The sequence below is a fragment of the Channa argus genome, chromosome 20 (assembly GCF_033026475.1).
Source record: "Channa argus isolate prfri chromosome 20, Channa argus male v1.0, whole genome shotgun sequence".
NCBI classification, from domain to species: domain Eukaryota; kingdom Metazoa; phylum Chordata; class Actinopteri; order Anabantiformes; family Channidae; genus Channa; species Channa argus.
This window is the reverse complement of record NC_090216.1, coordinates 4,193,404-4,210,688: the sequence shown is the minus strand read 5'-3', so window position 1 is coordinate 4,210,688 and position 17,285 is coordinate 4,193,404. Positions and strand designations below refer to the sequence as shown.

General features: G+C 39.1%; 3 protein-coding genes across 3 annotated transcripts; 2 read left to right on the top strand and 1 right to left on the bottom strand.

Annotated features, from left to right (window-relative positions):
• The first annotated feature begins 4,245 nt into the window (after window positions 1-4,245).
• cd79b (CD79b molecule, immunoglobulin-associated beta) lies at window positions 4,246-9,503 on the top strand. The gene is made up of 5 exons (XM_067489145.1): window positions 4,246-4,438; window positions 5,663-5,941; window positions 6,024-6,142; window positions 7,704-7,757; window positions 8,899-9,503. Exons 1-5 carry the CDS (start codon window positions 4,387-4,389, stop codon window positions 8,986-8,988), a joined length of 594 nt encoding a protein of 197 aa, XP_067345246.1. The 5' UTR covers window positions 4,246-4,386; the 3' UTR covers window positions 8,989-9,503.
• A 134-nt stretch (window positions 9,504-9,637) lies between these two features.
• Window positions 9,638-11,162, bottom strand: LOC137106120 (interferon a3-like). Its single transcript, XM_067489146.1, has 5 exons — window positions 10,988-11,162; window positions 10,781-10,873; window positions 10,511-10,660; window positions 10,280-10,363; window positions 9,638-10,118 (listed from the first exon to the last, which is right to left on the bottom strand). Exons 1-5 carry the CDS (start codon window positions 11,117-11,119, stop codon window positions 10,020-10,022), a joined length of 558 nt encoding a protein of 185 aa, XP_067345247.1. The 5' UTR covers window positions 11,120-11,162; the 3' UTR covers window positions 9,638-10,019.
• Window positions 11,163-15,316: 4,154 nt separating this feature from the next.
• Window positions 15,317-16,936, top strand: LOC137105696 (interferon a3-like). Its single transcript, XM_067488215.1, has 5 exons — window positions 15,317-15,491; window positions 15,590-15,679; window positions 15,800-15,949; window positions 16,097-16,180; window positions 16,280-16,936. The coding sequence occupies exons 1-5, from the start codon at window positions 15,360-15,362 to the stop codon at window positions 16,376-16,378; spliced, it is 555 nt and encodes a 184-aa protein (XP_067344316.1). The 5' UTR covers window positions 15,317-15,359; the 3' UTR covers window positions 16,379-16,936.
• Window positions 16,937-17,285: the final 349 nt, after the last annotated feature.

Below are 17,285 nucleotides of genomic sequence, written 5' to 3'. Positions count from 1 at the left end.
TTTTCTTCTGTATTGTATATTTATATTATTTTGTTATTGTAAAAACTGTAAGTATAATATTAGAATAAAGCACTTCTTGTAGGGGAAAGTAGGTAGTGACTGCATATGGTCTGTGTGTGTGTGTGTGTGTGTGTGTGTGTGTGTGTGTGTGGTACAGTAAATGATGGTCCCCTGGTGGTTGCAAGATGGACCGGCCCCACTGTTGACTGCTGCCAGTTTAATACACTTAAATGGGTCAGAAATATAAAGTTTCATTTTTGTCATAAAAGAAAAACCTGCAAAAACAACTGGCTACTTAATATTACTGAGACTGGACTATTTGAAGCTGCGGATTAAAAGGCAACTTGAGCTATTTTCAACTTGCTTTCTATGGCTTTAGCCCACGTTATAAATGTACATCAATGGTTTTAAACGTCCCTCTGACGTCCCTACATCCAAATATTTCTCTGCTTCTGGCTTAAAAACTCCTCTAGAGAGTTTTTCATCATGAGGAGATGATGTCCTCTGGAGGGAGCTCTGGAAAAGCAGGTTGACTATAATTACAAACTCCATAGTGTGAACAACAAGATGACGTAATCTGAACTGATGGCTCCTTTCAAGTGATGTCATCTGGAGGCATTTTTCAGCTAGAACTAGGGAGAGATTTCGATATAGGGAAGTGCCATAAGAAGCAAGTTCAAAATCAGTGAAGACGTCCTTTAATGTACAGTTTGTGCGTGGCTGAGTATTCACAGCATAATTAGTTAATTTAATCACAAACTTTAATTACTATGCTTAGGTCTTTTTATCAGGTTTGTTCACAGTAAAATCCAAAAACCTAGTCTTATTCTTTAAAGCATCACCTTTTATTGCAAACTGTATTACAGCAGGCTGTTTTTCCCCCCAAATGTTTTAGCCCACTCTTTCACTGATGTTTCTCTAAATGAACGGCTGACGTCTGCCGTGCACAGCTCGCTGGCCCAGGCGCTATTACTGTACATGTGCATGGGTGGCAACAGATGAAAGCCGTAAAAACAGTGCAAGCGCTGCCCCTTACAAGAACTAAGGAGGAGGGCGTCGGATTAATTTGCATGTTTTTGCGGTTGCACGCTGTGCCTTGCCCTGTACTGACTGAAGTTATCTAAAGGGATGTGGGTTTAGCTGTAGCTTTGCTCTGCTCTGCTGTGTGCTGGCGCTTTCTGTTGTTATTTACTTTGTTTTGAATGGCAGGGGAATGCTCCCAAACTCCCTTTGCTGTTTGACCTTGGTATGAGCTGCAGATGATAACTTTCTCGATCTTTGGTCTGCAGAGCATCCGAAAACAGTTACTCTTCCAAGATAGATGCCCTATGATGCCCATCCAGCCGTCTAAAACCCAAATATATTTGATTTACTATGATGTAAGACAGGAGAACGCTGCAAAACTAATCAGTTAATCGACTAGTCATTGCATCTCTAAAAAAAATAGTTCCCATTATCATTATTAAAAATAAAAACATGAAAGGTTGACAATCTAAGAACAAGGTTTAGCACAATGAGTCACATCTCATTATATGGTTGAAGTGTGTGTGTGTGTGTGTGTGTGTGTGTGTGTGTGTGTGTGTGTGTGTGTGTGTGTTTCCTGTTGGCACAACAGAAGCAGCAGTTTATCTCTGCTCACACACTGTGAAAGCTCGATACAGCAGATACAAACTGAGCGGATTCTGCAAGATGCATATTTGCTTTGAGAATTATGGAAATGTGATGTGCTCGGCTGACCTGAAAACTTCACTCTTGCATAACAAGACTCAGCCATGCTGTAAGTGATGTGGGGATATACCTAGCCAGGTATAATGTACAGCTAAAGTTCATTAGGTTCATTTGTTTTGGTGGTCAGGGGATCAAGAACAAAGTTCATAACTCGTATTGGGTTGTTTAATATAGCATATTTAAAAAAAACAGATTCAGATTCCTGTTATTGTCAGTGTACAAGTACAATGAAAATGAGGCACAAGGTAAATCGATGCTAATAAAATAGGAATAATGTCCTCCAGGGCTGTAGTAATTGTCTGTCTACAGCTCTGATGAATCGCTGCACGGCCTTTCCTGCAGACCAGCTGCAGAACTGCTACTGTACCACACAAGGATGCCATGATTCCCGATGTTCTCCACGGAGCAGTGGTAAAAGGACCGATCAGGCCCACTATGATGGCAATGATGACATGGGTGCAGCTGATGGGTGTGCAGTCATGGATATACAGGGACAGCAGGAAAGGGCTCAGGACACAACCTTGTGGAGCTCCTGTACGGAGACACATGGAGGACGAGTGGTGGGGGGCCTATCCCTACAGAGTGTGGCCTGTTTGTTAAAAACTCCAGTGTCCATAAGCAGATATTTTTCTGTGAGACCACCTGCTCCACAATGGAAAATGCTCAGTCGCCATCAGATGGGAACAGTGTGTGTGGAATAGAGCAATAACTTGTCAGCAGATCTGAGGGGCCTGCAGGTGTAAGATGAGTTCAGAGATCTAAGCTGGTGTCAGACCATGCAGCAAGTCTTCAAACCAAATTCTGTGTCTCAGCACATGTCAGATATGGTTTCTCTGATTTCTTGGTTCCAGTAAAGAGTCACACTGCTACAGAAATCATAACCAGCGACGCAATAGTCAAGTTGAGAGAAAAGTAAAAGCACCAGCTATCATCTCCAAACAAACACACGGGGGATTATTTTACATTGAAAGTGATGTAAGAAGCGGGTGCTGACAACAGAGCTGATTTGTTTATGCAATTTTAAATAGAATCGAAAAGAACTCAAGCATTTTTGCATAGACTTTATCAGCAATGGGACCCGAGTGTGTAATGTGTTTAACAAATTTAATGGTGACCCATCCACCAGTTACGATTTTTCAATCTGGCCCAAAGCTTTGAGTGTGAGCGGAGTCTCCTTCCACTGCAAAGGAGAAATCCACCAGGTCGTCGCTTGGTCTCCATCTTTTCCAAATGTCACTAGACCGAAACCATTTCGCTTTTGCATTAAATACAAGCGGTAACAGCTACTCAAACAACCAGCAACTCCTCTCCGAGAGTCAGTGACAGAGAAACATCACAACAACCACAAGTGTCCCATTGAAATGTTTACCTTTAAAAAAATCCTCAGTAAAATCATGAGGCTTCACACCTTCCATCTTTATTCAAACACAGAACGTATGAAGAGAGAAACGATGTCCTTCCACCCAAAAAAGGATGGACATTTGTACGATATTTTATAAAAGACTTGATTAAGAAATTGTTCAAATTAATCAATTTCAGAATTCCTCCTTTTGCCCATTTTACCCTCAATGAGTTCACAAAAGCTCAGCTTCAGGTTACTTTATTCATTTAAAAGACTGAAAACAGTAGCTGACGTTTTCGGTCGTCTCTATGAAACAAATGAATTTAAATTAATTGACAATCACTCTTCCGTATGATGTGTTCATCTGAGTGATGACTGCCGGAGCAAAGCAACAATTTTCAGACAGTTTTGTTCTACATGCATGAACCTTTAAATCTGAAGCTCATTCTGCAGAGTCTGTGAGTTGTCACATGGACCTGAGACAGATAAACGCTGAGACTGTCAGCTGTTATAGACCAGTTCACAGAATCGTTGGTCTTTAGAGACACCAAAGTCAAAGTCGGTGGGAAGACAGGATATAATCTGATGGGGTTTTTTTTATCATTGTTCCATGTGACTCATATGAGCAGAGACACAAACACTTTTCCTGTTTGAATAATGGAATTTTGTAAAAAAAAAAGTGCCAAATACTAAAAAAAGCTACAGCACCTAGATGCGGGGGGTGAACATCTGGTCACATTTGTCACCTGATTTCACAAGTTAACCAATTTTACATCTTCCGTAAGGATGTCTAGACAACATTTGAAAATAAATGAATATGTGTAAAAAGAAACCAATTGCATGTAAATAGAAAAGTTTTGTTACTGAAACTGAAACTCAATATTAGAGGTCACCAGTATTGAAAAATGTTAAACCAAACCAAACCTCAGAGCTGATAATAACTTGGTATCATACATGCTTTGTTTGTTGCTACAAATTGTCTTAAAATCGCACTAGAACTATCTTTCAACGCCACCTAATATTTTGGTTTGCTGTGCTGTTTCTCTAATCCCTAAAAATGGAACCAACGTGAATAAAATTGGACCTGGTTTTAATGGTAAAAGTGTGGGTTGTTCAAAGTTATTTTGGTCACCCTCCTCTTCCCCTTATTTGCCTCGCATCAAGGCATATGTGGTAACAGACAGCACAGCTAGTGGTGCAGACGCTCCTTCCCCCTCGTGCACGACATTTTGACGGCTGCAGAGAGGATTCGAACATACACCGAAGTGGGACATCGGCATTGGAAATAAAAAAACTATTGTCTTCTGCATGTCATCATGAGCTGGTTGCTGGCTGGATGCTGCGGGCTTGCTTTGATCAACCTCTCAGGTAAAACTCTTGCAAAACGGCGAGTTTAACCGTGACTGAAGGATAGATGTGGTGCAAACAACATCCGCCTCGGTTGCAGATATTAACATCAGTAAATCACAGAGAATTAACAGGTTATATCGCTTTATTCGTCATTTTTTGTCTGTTAAACAACAGCTACACTGCATAGAAGCATTTTGCATGTTATTTTTGACTCCACAGCACCATTACTTCCTGGCCACCTGGGGGAAAGAGGAAGTTGTCTTCAGAGACAAAGACTATTTTATTATTGTCATGTTGATCAACTGGTGTCCTATTGTTTATTCAAGACTCCAGATTATAATGAAAAGATATTGCAGTTAAATGATCCTCATCAATCAAGTACTTTAGATGTTTAATTCGTTTTAGTGAAAGACAACATGGAGCATGGAGACTTTAAAGGCACAGCAAGACAACTGTATTGTGTTTCCATAATGTATTCGATCAAATAGTCTATAACATGTCCTCAAACGGTGAAATTATTTCCCAGAGTCTAATCAATGTGACGTCTTAACATTAATTGTTTCATACCACCAACAGTCCTTAACCCAAAGGTCTTCACTTTACAGCATAAAACAGAGACAAAGAAAAATATTGATAAATTGATGAATTATTTAACCAGTGCACTTTTATTGAATGAATCAGCTAATCAAAAATCATTTGTTGAACAGCAAGAAATGAATTGCCATCAATTTTGATTAACTGATTAATAATTGATGTTTTTTTGTTGTTGTTTTTTTTTTTTTGCAAAAACAAGTCCCTGCTTTTCCACCGCTGTTAAATTTATTTCTGCTTTATATTGTTGTAAATTTCAATCGTAAATGTTGAGATTGAGATTCATCTTGTTTGTCGGATCGCACGTCACCTCGAGGTCTGGCAACCTTCTTTATAATTTTCTTGCAGTTCATAGATGAAATGGTTAATCAAATAATTTAAAAACAATAATAATTCTAGGAGGTGTAGGTCTCAGCAAGCTACCTCCAAGACACTGTAAGCTCAAAATTAGATTTGAGAATACTGATGTTTCGTATAAGAGTTTCACCCATAAAGTGAACAAGACGTCTGACCTCACTAATTTTTACTGTAAGTATTCAGGATCAACACTGGGGGGGTAGAGGCTACTTACGGACTACTGAGGGACATTTCTGCAGGGCGAAATGATCTGCACTATATGAGATCTCATAAGACCTTATTTTGTCCATTCAGTGACCCTGCAGCTTGCCCAGAGGCCCCGGTTCTTTGGTGTGAGAGCCGGCGGCCGTGTAGGAATTTACTGCATGTCCTTGGTTGGACAACTGACAGGTAATGTAACGTGGTACAAGAACAAAACAATGGAAATAGATGGAAGCATGGCGAAAAGGATCACATTTGATGACCCCAGAAGAGCCTTTCTCTACATCAGTGATCTGCGCATAGAGGACAGCGGAGTGTATTACTGCAAGAGAGAGAATGACTGGGGACCTGGAACTAAAGTTCAAGTAGTTCGTAAGTAACATTATTCAGTCCTAAACATGATGAATCATAACTTTCAGTGCTCATTTGACAACGCGAATCTTTCCTCTCACAGATAAAGTTATTCGTGATAAGGCAGAATACAGGTCCAAAATGAAGGATGGTCTCATTGTGCTCCAGGGTCTGTTGTTGGCTGTGTGTATTGCTGCTGTGGTGATGCGCAAACAAAAATTGGTGAGGAACAAGACGAACGCCTGACACAAGTCTTTAGCAGACTTTGCAGCTCAGTGGTTTAGTGCAGGATTTGAAGAAACTAGATTAAGGTCACTACTCTCCACTGGGGGAAAAGAAAATGTTTTGCTTATATTTGGCTCTGTTCTCAGCTTGAAAGCTTATTAGCTCACCATAAAACGTTTGAACATGATATATGACATCAGACATGTTTAAAAGCTGAATCCAGTCTAACAGTAATTTAAAGGAGCAGCATTATAGCTTTCAGGAAAACAGTTTAACCAACATGTCCTCCAACCAAAAATGTATATAATTTTTCTCTGGCCTAACATGCAAAAACAAAAAAAAAAAACACGGAATTACAGCTGTGCAAACATATTGGTTTGGTTTGATTCAGACACTGAGTAAACAGTTAAGTTGGGTAAAAATCTTCAGCTTTGGCTGAGAATCTCTGCTTCCTTTACACAGGGGCAGGGCCAGAGGGGGCTGCAGCTGGGGGAGGGTGGCACCCGGAGTGGGTGCCACCCTCCCCCAGCTGCTGTAGATCATTCAGTACAAAGTGAACTCGCCCAGTCTGAGTCTGATATAAGTTGCTATTATCGGAAACAAATACAAATAAATAATATTTAATTAGCACGTACATTTAACGGACGCCTTCACTAATATTGAACTTGCTTCTTTTGGTTGTAGTTTGACTAGTCCCTCTGACTTCCCTATATTAAAACATCTCTCTACTTCTGGCTGGAAAAAGCCTCCTGATGACATCACTTGGAGGAACCTTCAGTTCAGATTCTGCCATCTTGTTGCTCTTACTATGAAGTTCGTAATTATGGTCGACCTGCTTTTTCAGAGCTCCTCCAGATGGCGTCATCTGAACATCATCTAATGATAAAAAATTCCTCCGGGTGATGTCATCTGGAGGAGTTTTTCAGCTAGAAGCAGAGAAATATTTTCATATAGGGAAGTCCAAGGGAAAGAAAAAAACATTTATGTGCATTCACACACAAAATTGGTGAAGACGCCCTTTGAGGTGTTGTCACATATTTTTGTCAGATTAGAATTTTGGAACCAATGCAACAAGGCAGAGTATCCCAGAGAGACATGGATTTTAACCCCTGCATATAAATGAAACATTTCTTTACAAATAACATACATTTATCATATACGAAAGGGTTTTTTAAATTGAGAGTAAACACCTTTTAAAACATTTTGTAAATGTGCCAGCTTATGTTGAGCATGTGCCCCAGAATGCCCACCCCAATAAAACATTCCTAGATCTGCCCCTGACCATAGGTGATATACTTAGCGTCCTCCTTAAGCGAAGACCTCAACTTCCTTCCTTTCAAACATTTTTGTATCTAAATACCATGTTTACTATAGCTGCTAGATGTCACTTGACTTCAATACGTCTCTGCTGCTGGAAAAAATAACCTATAGAGCCATATTTAGTAAAATATTTAGAAAATGACCTAACATAATTTCACGAACATATAGAAAGACAGGCTGACCATTACAGCAGCCATTTTTTATAGCTGATGCTAATTTCTCGTCTCTTTCTAAACAGCTGGAAAAGAGGGACAGTATATACGAGGAGCCTGAAACTGATCACATCTACGAGGTTTGTTGGAATTTATCAAACACATGGACATTTCTCCCTGTCAGAAGTGGCTCTTTAGACTCGTCACATTTTTTGAAGGCCTGTGAAGACACAGCGCAGCTGCCTTTTTCTTTACATGCTAACAGACAAACAGGACACAGACAGTCTACTCGCTTCACTGAGTTCGTAACCACAATTGTATCTTCTTTTGTGAAAGCAACTCTCAGTGAACAAAGCCTATGTGTAGGTATCTATGGAGCAGAGTTGGTACGAGTACACAAACGCAATGCTCAAGTAAGAGTGAAAGTACTTACCTAAAAACACTCCACTACAGTGCACTGTTTTAACTCAAGTAAAAGTACTAAGTTCATGCTTTAAGTTTAACAAAAATTCAAAAGTAAAAGATAAAAATATTCATTTTAAACAGTAGTGGGCAAAGCTGGGGTGATTTTAACCACGTGATGTGCAAACAGGGGCTTCTTCCATAATAATAATCTTTCCTTTTTTGGGGGGTAAATGCTCGGCTTGTATAGCACTTTTATCCAAACGGCTTTACAGTGTTGCTTGTCATTCACCCGTTCACACACACACAAACACACACTGGTGGCGGTGGCTGCCATGCAAGGTGCTCACCTGACCCGCAAGGAGCATCGTGGGGTTCAGCGTCTTGCCCAAGGACAGTTTAACACACAGAGGTGAATCACCACTTAACCTGTGGTCTCACTGACTGAGCTTTTAGTTCTTTTAGTTTATGATGTTTTTTTTTAATAACAATCTGCATCTGCAAAAAGTAACTGGTTACTGAAGTGGCAAAGTAAGTGTAGTGGACTAAAAGTTAAAGTAACACAATGGAAATACTTCTGCAAAGTACAAAAATCCTAATGTGTCCTTAAGTACAGAAAAAAAAGCAGGGCTCTCATAGTGGCATATTTTTAAAAACTCCTGGGACATCACATAAAGTTACTATAAAGTTGTTTCCCCTTAGTCAGTTGTTAGTTAGTTAATATCTGTACCAGTGCCAAACCATTGGTGTAAACTTTTTCATATCTTCTCATCACATCACTCTGTCATCCTATAACAAGAGCACGATTCCTCACAGCCACATCGGGGCTCAAAGGCCCAGGAGCACACACCCTAAAGCTGTCTTGTTTGTCTCGCTCAGGGCTTGGCCATTGAGACATGTGGTGGAGGTTTGTATGAGGAACTCACCGTGTACGCCCAGGCTGATGGTGCTGAGGCCCCATGGGAGTGAAGGCAACGTAGCTTAGTGACTGTTCCTCTCGCCACCTGGGCAGCCGCGCAACGAGCACTCATTCAATTTACAGTAGGAGGTTGGCCCCACAATGTGGAGACGTGTTGTTTTTCTGCTTGTACACTGCAGCTTGTTTGTAAATGTGCCTCAGCATGACTGTTCCAAACTCCTTGCTTTTCTGTATGTGCTGTCCAGTAACACTGAATTTGATTAATCTGACGTGATTTGAAGTCCTCTGACGTGTAAATAAACCATCTTAACAGCTGATGTTTCAGCAAACACAGTTGGTGCTTCGAGAGACTCTTGTATGAATGGTGTTTTATATGATTGCATGATGATTTCACACACTTATTGACTGATTAGTGTCTGTTTTATTTTGACTCTACACAGTATGTGTTGGAGAATTAAAGCCTGAACGTGGACTAACATGTTCTTGTTGCTGTATGATAATTTCTGTGGATGTCTGTGTATGTAACAGGAAAAAGAACAATAAACACATTTCCATTTCCTGTAAATTTGTATTGGCTTTTGTAAGTTGAGCTGTACAAATTTTGATCAGAAACATAACACTGCATTTCAATCCACACAACTAAACACATGAATCAATACATGAATTAGCAATAAATAAATAAATACATTTTTAAAAATAAACAAGCAAATAAATACATCTAATTCAGCTGGTCTATTGGTGTTGTTTGGTTATTTTTCTGAAGAAGAAAATATTCATCTTATATATTTCTTATATATTTCTATAAAATAAATGAAAAAACTTGCGCTGTAAGAATAAAAAAATATTCGGTAAAACATATAAAAAATATATAAAAGCTACATTCCTGTTTGCTTGATTCAATTTTTAAAAACAATTAAGAAACAGTGATCAGCTACTGTACAGTCAATAAATAAATCAATAAACAGATCAATAAATAGATGATTGACTTCACTTTGAAGCAGTTAACCAGTAACTGCACGAGTAAACAAACGACTAAATTCATAAATAAAGTGATATTTAAACAAGCAAATAAAAGCTTGTGTTAGTTGGTTTTGAGCAGAGATGAAACCAGCGGGTCTGTTCTCAGCAGATGGGTTGTTATTTCCTTCCTGATCAGCTCCCAGGCTTCAGCACTGTGGCCCTGCAGACAGAAGAGTATTATTATTAGATAGATATGAGTAATATCTATGATAGATAGATAGATAGATAGATAGATAGATAGATAGATAGATAGATAGATAGATAGATAGATAGATAGATAGATAGATAGATAGATAGATAGATAGATAGATAGATACTTGCCTTGTTCTCTAGGACGTGGTGGGAGAGTCTCTTGAAATACATGTGCAGCTTCTTGTTCTTCTTCTTGTGCTTGTGGCCCCCAGTCTAAAAGAATTAACAGTAACATTTCTTATTAAGTTGCTGTAGGTTTAATTCCACACATGTTAACTGATCCTTTCAATCAGCAGGATTTGATGTGACTGAAATTAGTCTAAAGAACCCTGACGCACGTTCGACCACGCTGACACTTACACAGGAGCGAAGGCCTTCGGCCTGACGGGTCACAATGTTCAGGAAGTTCTCCACTGTGCTCTCCTGCCATGATGCTGAGCTGTGATCCGCCTCAAACAGCCGGACCACCTCCTCCAGGACCTGCACTGTGAAATCAAGTTTATCCTCAGCCTGAAAGAAGAGGAGGAGAAACCACACGTCAATACAGGGAGGAGCCAATTCAAACCCATACAAGGAAAGAAAATCATGTTTTTAATTTCACATATTAATGTTGGACAAAAGCCGACTCACTGAAGCTTTGGAGGCCTGGCTGTACAGATCACTGGGGAAGGTCACAGTGTCGTCTTCTTCAGCACCCCCAGTGGTGTTGGTGGAATTTTTAGCCTGCATCCCACAAACACACACACACACCACATGTTACAACTACACGGACAAACATTAAAATAACAATTAAGATTTTTAAAACATTTTTTAAAAGATCCATGGAAGGACACTCACCATAGTATCTATCAGATCCAAAGAGTTTTTGCTGAACTGTCTGAATTTATGATCCATCCAGCTGCAGCTCAGAGAGGAGGCTGCACTGCACAGAGCCAGAAACAGGCAAACAAAGAAAACCCTGTGGAGCATTTTCAAAACTGTTAGAAGTTGCCTTTGCCGCTGTATACGTTCAGATCTCTGCTGGTGATGTGATGGAGCAGACCTGCAGCGTCTCTTTTATAACTGGACGCTCCTTTTTCATTTTCCAGCTGCACCACCAGTCCAACCCGCAAGGGAAAGACCTGGATTGCTTTCACAGGTCAATCGATGACGTCACACCTCAGCGTGCATTCATTTTCTTGTGGGAAAACTCAGACACTAAAGCGAGTATAAAATATCGCGTTGGATTTAATAGGATCTCATGGAAATACTGTGCAACGCACAGAATACAAAGTGAAACATAACAAAAATGTATACTTTCTGAATAATATTTGTTATTGTAGTAAATTGGGTATTTAAATATAGACGTATTATATTGAGACCGTGTCCAAATAGAGAATTATAGACGCAGCGCGTATAATAAAATATTAAAATAAAGAGAGTTTATGCTAAGTGTATTTGAAACGTAATTATCCTTAAACTTTGGGAATGATATTAGTGTTTGTCTAGGGACGGATTCCAGCCACGCACTCGCGCTGCATAGTAAAACGGAAGTCCCTCGTTGCTATTTATGCGAAAATGAAAGCGGGTGCGTGGCTGCGGCCTGCGCGCTGACGTTGCCTCACACTGTATGAATGAGTAACATTTCACCTTTGTCGGAGGGAAACACAGGCTGTAAAATGAAGAGGGACTCCCCTCCGTCGTTTTCGTCTGAGGATCACAACACATTCCTAAGAAAAACAATACTGCTTCACACGCTTTTTAGTGGTTAAAGCGGACAGACATTCGCTCAGACGTTTATTTTGAAATGAAACGCTTCACGGGCTCCAGTTTCTGGTGCCTGCAAACGTTCATATGCAAGCATTTATATGTTCAGGCATAACATTATTTCTCAGGTTTATTTGGGTTGAAACTGTCAGAAAGGTGATAATTCTACTTACTGAGGTCAAAGTGGGCAGTGGAGTCGTACTGGAGTGCGTGATGATGAGGTGGTCCACACATTAGGACCACCTATTCTTATAATGCAGCCCAGTATGTCTCCCCCACCCACTTTGACCTCAGTCACAAACACATCACATCACCTTTCCAACAAATTGCGCAGCTGGTCATAATGTTATGTCTGTTAGGCCCAAGTTTCTATGTTGTGCACACGCTTGAAGGTGTTCGTTGTTGTTAGGAGCGTGAATAAATGACACAGTTCTGAATGAAATATATGGTTCCTTTAATACTTGGCAGACACTACAGACTAGTCCTGGCTCATTCTTGGGAACCACTGATAGATAAATAGCTGTATAAGGACTTGTCTTCCTTTAATTCAGTGTTTTTCAACCTTTTTTGAGCGAAGGTCCATTTTTTAATTGAAAAAAATCCCAAGTCACAGCACCAAGCGAAAATGTTAAAGTAGCCTATATTAACAATATAAATTCGATACAGGTTCAGCAACGTGGTGGCGTTGAGAACTCTCTCATTTACCTTTGTGGTTTTTCTCATGAAATGGTCCTGTTTCTCCGTGTGTTTCGTTTGGAGGGGGCGTTTAAGCTGACTTGTGACCAGCAGTCGGTATCGTTGCATCCCCCGGCGAAAGTAAATCCCAATGAAATACAGCTTTCCTTGCGCTGCCTCGCACAAGAGACTTTGCTCAAGGTCACCGTCTTTGCTTTGGTTTGACAGACATCCATACTGGCCTTCATCTTGGTCTTTTCCTTTTTACACTTTTTATAGACACTTGACAGTGGCATATTATTTGCAGACAATTAATGCATTTTCAAAAAAATGAATGAATGCGCGTTGCCTCGTTGGTGTGTATTTGATTGTTTCATGAGATATTTGAGGTAAATATATACAAAGAATACAAATACAAATATACAAAATAAAAAAAGAAATAAACACAACAACAACAACAACAATAATAATAATAATAATAATGTTTACTGAGGGCCACAATTTTTCCAGAGTTTAAAAAAAATCCCAGGACATTCTTTAAAACAGATTATAGTTTAACTGTTGCGCCCCCTCTTGAATAAAAACACTATGACATCATCATCGATCTGTATCATAATCATAATAATAATAATGAATAGCTACTGTGAATTTTACAAATTTAAAAGACGCTTTCATTTCATTGTGAGCAGCTTTGTACTCAACAGGTGTTTCTGTTGCATTCGTTTGACATCATTTCTTTAAAAGCAGAAATCAAATGTGCAACACCCAAAATGCTCCTGTTGTCCGATTATCTTTCTTAGGAAGAAATTGTTCATCTCCTTTGTTTTTCTAGCAGAAATCAGAGAAAAGAAAAATATTTTATTACGTTAATACCTTAAAATTATTATCTTTTTGTCCTTTCGGCTTATGCCGTGAGTTCAGGGTCGCCACAGCGAATCATTGTCCGCATGATTGATTTAGCAGTTTTTACGCGGGTTGCCCTTCCTGACGCAACCCTCCCCAATTTCTACCGGGTTTGGACCGGCACTGCACAGCTGGGGATGGGAAAGGGCTGGTGGGGGTTCAGTGTCTTGCCCAGGGACATGTTAATACCTTAAAATATGAAGACGAAATTCCTGTTTGCTTGGTGCAAAGTTTACAAACTGTTATTATTATTAAATATTTCAGTATCAAATGTTAATTAATGAAGAGGTGTAATAAACAGATAAATATATAGTGGACGAGTTAACACTGACTGTATTCATGAACATGCAACAAACACACTTGTATTCTTTGCTTCGAAAACAGGTTTTGGTTATTTTATTATTTAGTTCATGAATATGTGTGAGTTGCAGTCACCTCCTTTCTTGCGCAGTCTGTCCAACGTGATTACAAATGTATTGGAAAACCCGATTATCCCTTAATTGTTAGAATCAAATCAGTGTTTCCGTGTTGAACTGGCTCACTCGGTACTGATAAAAAAAATCACCGATGAGTTAAATTCTGCTTCCCGTTTATGGCACAGCGCTTTTGAAATGTGCCATAAAGGAGAAGTTCCTTCCTAATTATGAGAAAATGAAAGCTGCGGCCTGCGGGCTGACGCTCCATCGCATGAAGTCTTCTGTACATTTCAGCTTGTTTCACGTAGAAAATGACGATTTAACGTGAGAACCAGATCCTATAGCGACGGGGACTGTCACTAGCACATTTTCAGCCACATGGGATTATCGGATAATTCAAGCAGGCGTCTAGAAGTGGTTACAACCTAAATTAAATAACGTTTACATTTCCTAGACCGTTATTATGGCTCTTTTATTATAATTTGAATTTCGTACGTTGTGCACATTTTGCTGCAGTGTTTTTGACTTTTCTTTTAAAAAAAAGCAACAAGGATGAAGCTGCAGATCACAATGTAACCACAAGCATACGCGACAGGGAAGATTGTTTGTGTCCCAAACCCAAATAAAAACGACATTGGCTGTTGATAGATCATATGTTAGGACCGTCAGATGATGATCAGATCAGGGTTATATATTTTCTGTCTTTAATTGTCGGAGTAAAAGTATATATTTCTGAGCCCATGTCACCATGGAGTTAAGGGCAATTACAACAGCTCGAGCAGACTTGCAGACATGCAGATTTTTTTTTTTCCCAAGATCGACGTGAAACCAGGTTGCATAGAATTTCTGCGTAGATAATTCCAGAGAATTCCTACACGTTTCAAAATAATTAACACGAAACACTAAAGTCCAAATATTTTAAGAATATTTTAAAACATTATGATTTATTGTGAGTCTGTTTTATTACACGGAGCATAAATAATGTTCCGAGAAATTCATTTAAAAATATCAAATAATCAAATTGTGCCCCCCATTAAACAATGAGAAAGAGTTTTTTAAATTACTGCTCTTTAGTTTTTGGTATTAAAATAATAATCCCATAATAATACGCACACTAAACTATTAAATACTGAAATAAAATGAGAACAAATTTTCTTATTGTTTTATATTTTTTTCTGATATACATTATATGTAACAATTATTATTTATCCGGATGTGATTCTTAACCAGTGCTTTGTTTTTGTTTTTTTTTCATTGTTGTAGATTTTTCCCACAACAAAATTGAATGAAGTCTGGAGTGTGACATCATCATGGTGTATTGAGGTTTGGTTTGACCACATTTCAGTGTTTCATGAAAATGAAAAAGGAGCGTCCAGTTATAAAAGAGACGCTGCAGGTCTGCTCCATCACATCACCAGCAGAGATCTGAACGTATACAGCGGCAAAGGCAACTTCTAACAGTTTTGAAAATGCTCCACAGGGTTTTCTTTGTTTGCCTGTTTCTGGCTCTGTGCAGTGCAGCCTCCTCTCTGAGCTGCAACTGGATGGATCATAAATTCAGACAGTTCAGCAAAAACTCTTTGGATCTGATAGATACTATGGTGAGTGTCCCTCCGTGGATTTATCTTAATTGTCTTTTTAACGTTTGTCCTTGTATTTTAACACATGATGTGTGTGTTTGTGTGTGTGTCCGATGCAGGCTAATAACTCCACTAGTACCACTGGGGGTGCTGAAGAAGACGACACTGTGACCTTCCCCAGTGATCTGTACAGCCAGGCCAGAGCTTCAGTGAGTCGGCTTTTGTCCAACATTAATATGTGAAATTAAAAACATGATTTTCTTTCCTTGTATGGGTTTGAATTGGCTCCTGACTGTATTGACGTGCGGTTTCTTCTCCTCTTCTTTCAGGCTGAGGATAAACTCGGTTTCACAGTCCAGGTCCTGGAGGAGGTGGTCCGGCTGTTTGAGGCGGATCACAGCTCAGCATCATGGCAGGAGAGCACAGTGGAGAACTTCCTGAACATTGTGACCCGTCAGGCCGAAGGCCTTCGCTCCTGTGTAAGTGTCAGCGTGGTCGAACGTGCGTCAGGGTTCTTTAGACTAATTTCAGTCACATCAAATCCTGCTGATTGAAAGGATCAGTTAACATGTGTGGAATTAAACCTACAGCAACTTAATAAGAAATGTTACTGTTAATTCTTTTAGATTGGGGCCCACATCCACACGAAGAAGAACAAGAAGCTGCACATGTATTTCAAGAGACTCTCCCACCACGTCCTAGAGAACAAGGCAAGTTTCTCTATCGATCTATCTAATGATAATACTCATATCCATCTAGTGATAATAATCGGGCTGATAATAGAACATCAAATCAATTCTTCTCTGCAGGGCCACAGTGCTGAAGCCTGGGAGCTGATCAGGAAGGAAATCAAAACCCATCTCCTCAGAACGGACCAGCTGGTTTCATCTCTGCTCACCACCAACTAACACAAGCTTTTATTTGCTTCTTTATTTATCACTTATTTATGAATTTAGTCTTTTGTCTAGTCGTGCAGTTACTGGTTAATTGCTGCAATGTCTACTCAATCATCTATTTATTGATCTGTTTATTGACTGTACAGTAGCTGATCACTGTTTCTTAATTGTTTTTAAAAAATTGCATCAAGCAAACGGGAATGTAGCTTTTATATTTTTTATATGTTTTACCCAATATTTTTTTATTCTTAAGTGTTTTTATTTATGTCATAGAAATATATATATATCTGTTCACCACCAACAAAAATAGGCCAGCATGATTTTGTTCATTTCCTTGTCTATGTATTTTTTGTTCTTATCTGTTACATAATTATGAGCTGAAAAATTTGCTCATTTATTGACAAAATCACTTTACACATGCATCTATTTACTTATTTATTTATTTATGGAGCTAATTGCTTAATTGCTCTGTTCATCTATGTCCTTATTTATTTTTTAACTACACTATGTCCGGATCAGAATCAAATATTTTTTGTACCTTTTAAAGTAATTGACAATAAAATCACTGTACCAGCAAATGGAAATAAGTTCATTGTTTTTATTCACAAAAAAAGGATGAAATGTTTGTTTTTGATGAGGAAAAGCATCAACTAAAGCTTGGGTGCTGTTCAGGCTCTGATACCTCTCACAAAAAAACAAATCGAATGACCATCTAAAGCATATAAAGCCAAACAAATGGCAGGCACATTTTTATTTTTGCTAATCCCTTCAGGTGCTGGACTCTTTGTTCTCTTGGCACCTTTGTTTTAACTTATTGAAAACACTTACAGTGTACAGTGACACACGGGATATGATCATATTATACGAAAGGTTTTCACAGTTGCTTTGGTACATTTGTCAAATCAGCAAACCAGTACGT

Bases quoted from the DNA above. Each gene is read 5' to 3' on its own strand.
- cd79b (XM_067489145.1), top strand. From the start codon at position 4,387: ATGAGCTGGTTGCTGGCTGGATGCTGCGGGCTTGCTTTGATCAACCTC. The intron at 4,439-5,662 runs GTAAAACTCTTG...TTGTCCATTCAG, and splicing joins TGCTTTGATCAACCTCTCAG to TGACCCTGCAGCTTGCCCAG. The intron at 5,942-6,023 runs GTAAGTAACATT...TTCCTCTCACAG, and splicing joins AACTAAAGTTCAAGTAGTTC to ATAAAGTTATTCGTGATAAG.
- LOC137106120 (XM_067489146.1), bottom strand. From the start codon at position 11,119: ATGCTCCACAGGGTTTTCTTTGTTTGCCTGTTTCTGGCTCTGTGCAGT. The intron at 10,874-10,987 runs GTGAGTGTCCTT...TGTGGGATGCAG, and splicing joins TGGATCTGATAGATACTATG to GCTAAAAATTCCACCAACAC. The intron at 10,364-10,510 runs GTAAGTGTCAGC...TAATTCTTTTAG, and splicing joins CCGAAGGCCTTCGCTCCTGT to ACTGGGGGCCACAAGCACAA.
- LOC137105696 (XM_067488215.1), top strand. From the start codon at position 15,360: ATGCTCCACAGGGTTTTCTTTGTTTGCCTGTTTCTGGCTCTGTGCAGT. The intron at 15,492-15,589 runs GTGAGTGTCCCT...TGTCCGATGCAG, and splicing joins TGGATCTGATAGATACTATG to GCTAATAACTCCACTAGTAC. The intron at 15,950-16,096 runs GTAAGTGTCAGC...TAATTCTTTTAG, and splicing joins CCGAAGGCCTTCGCTCCTGT to ATTGGGGCCCACATCCACAC.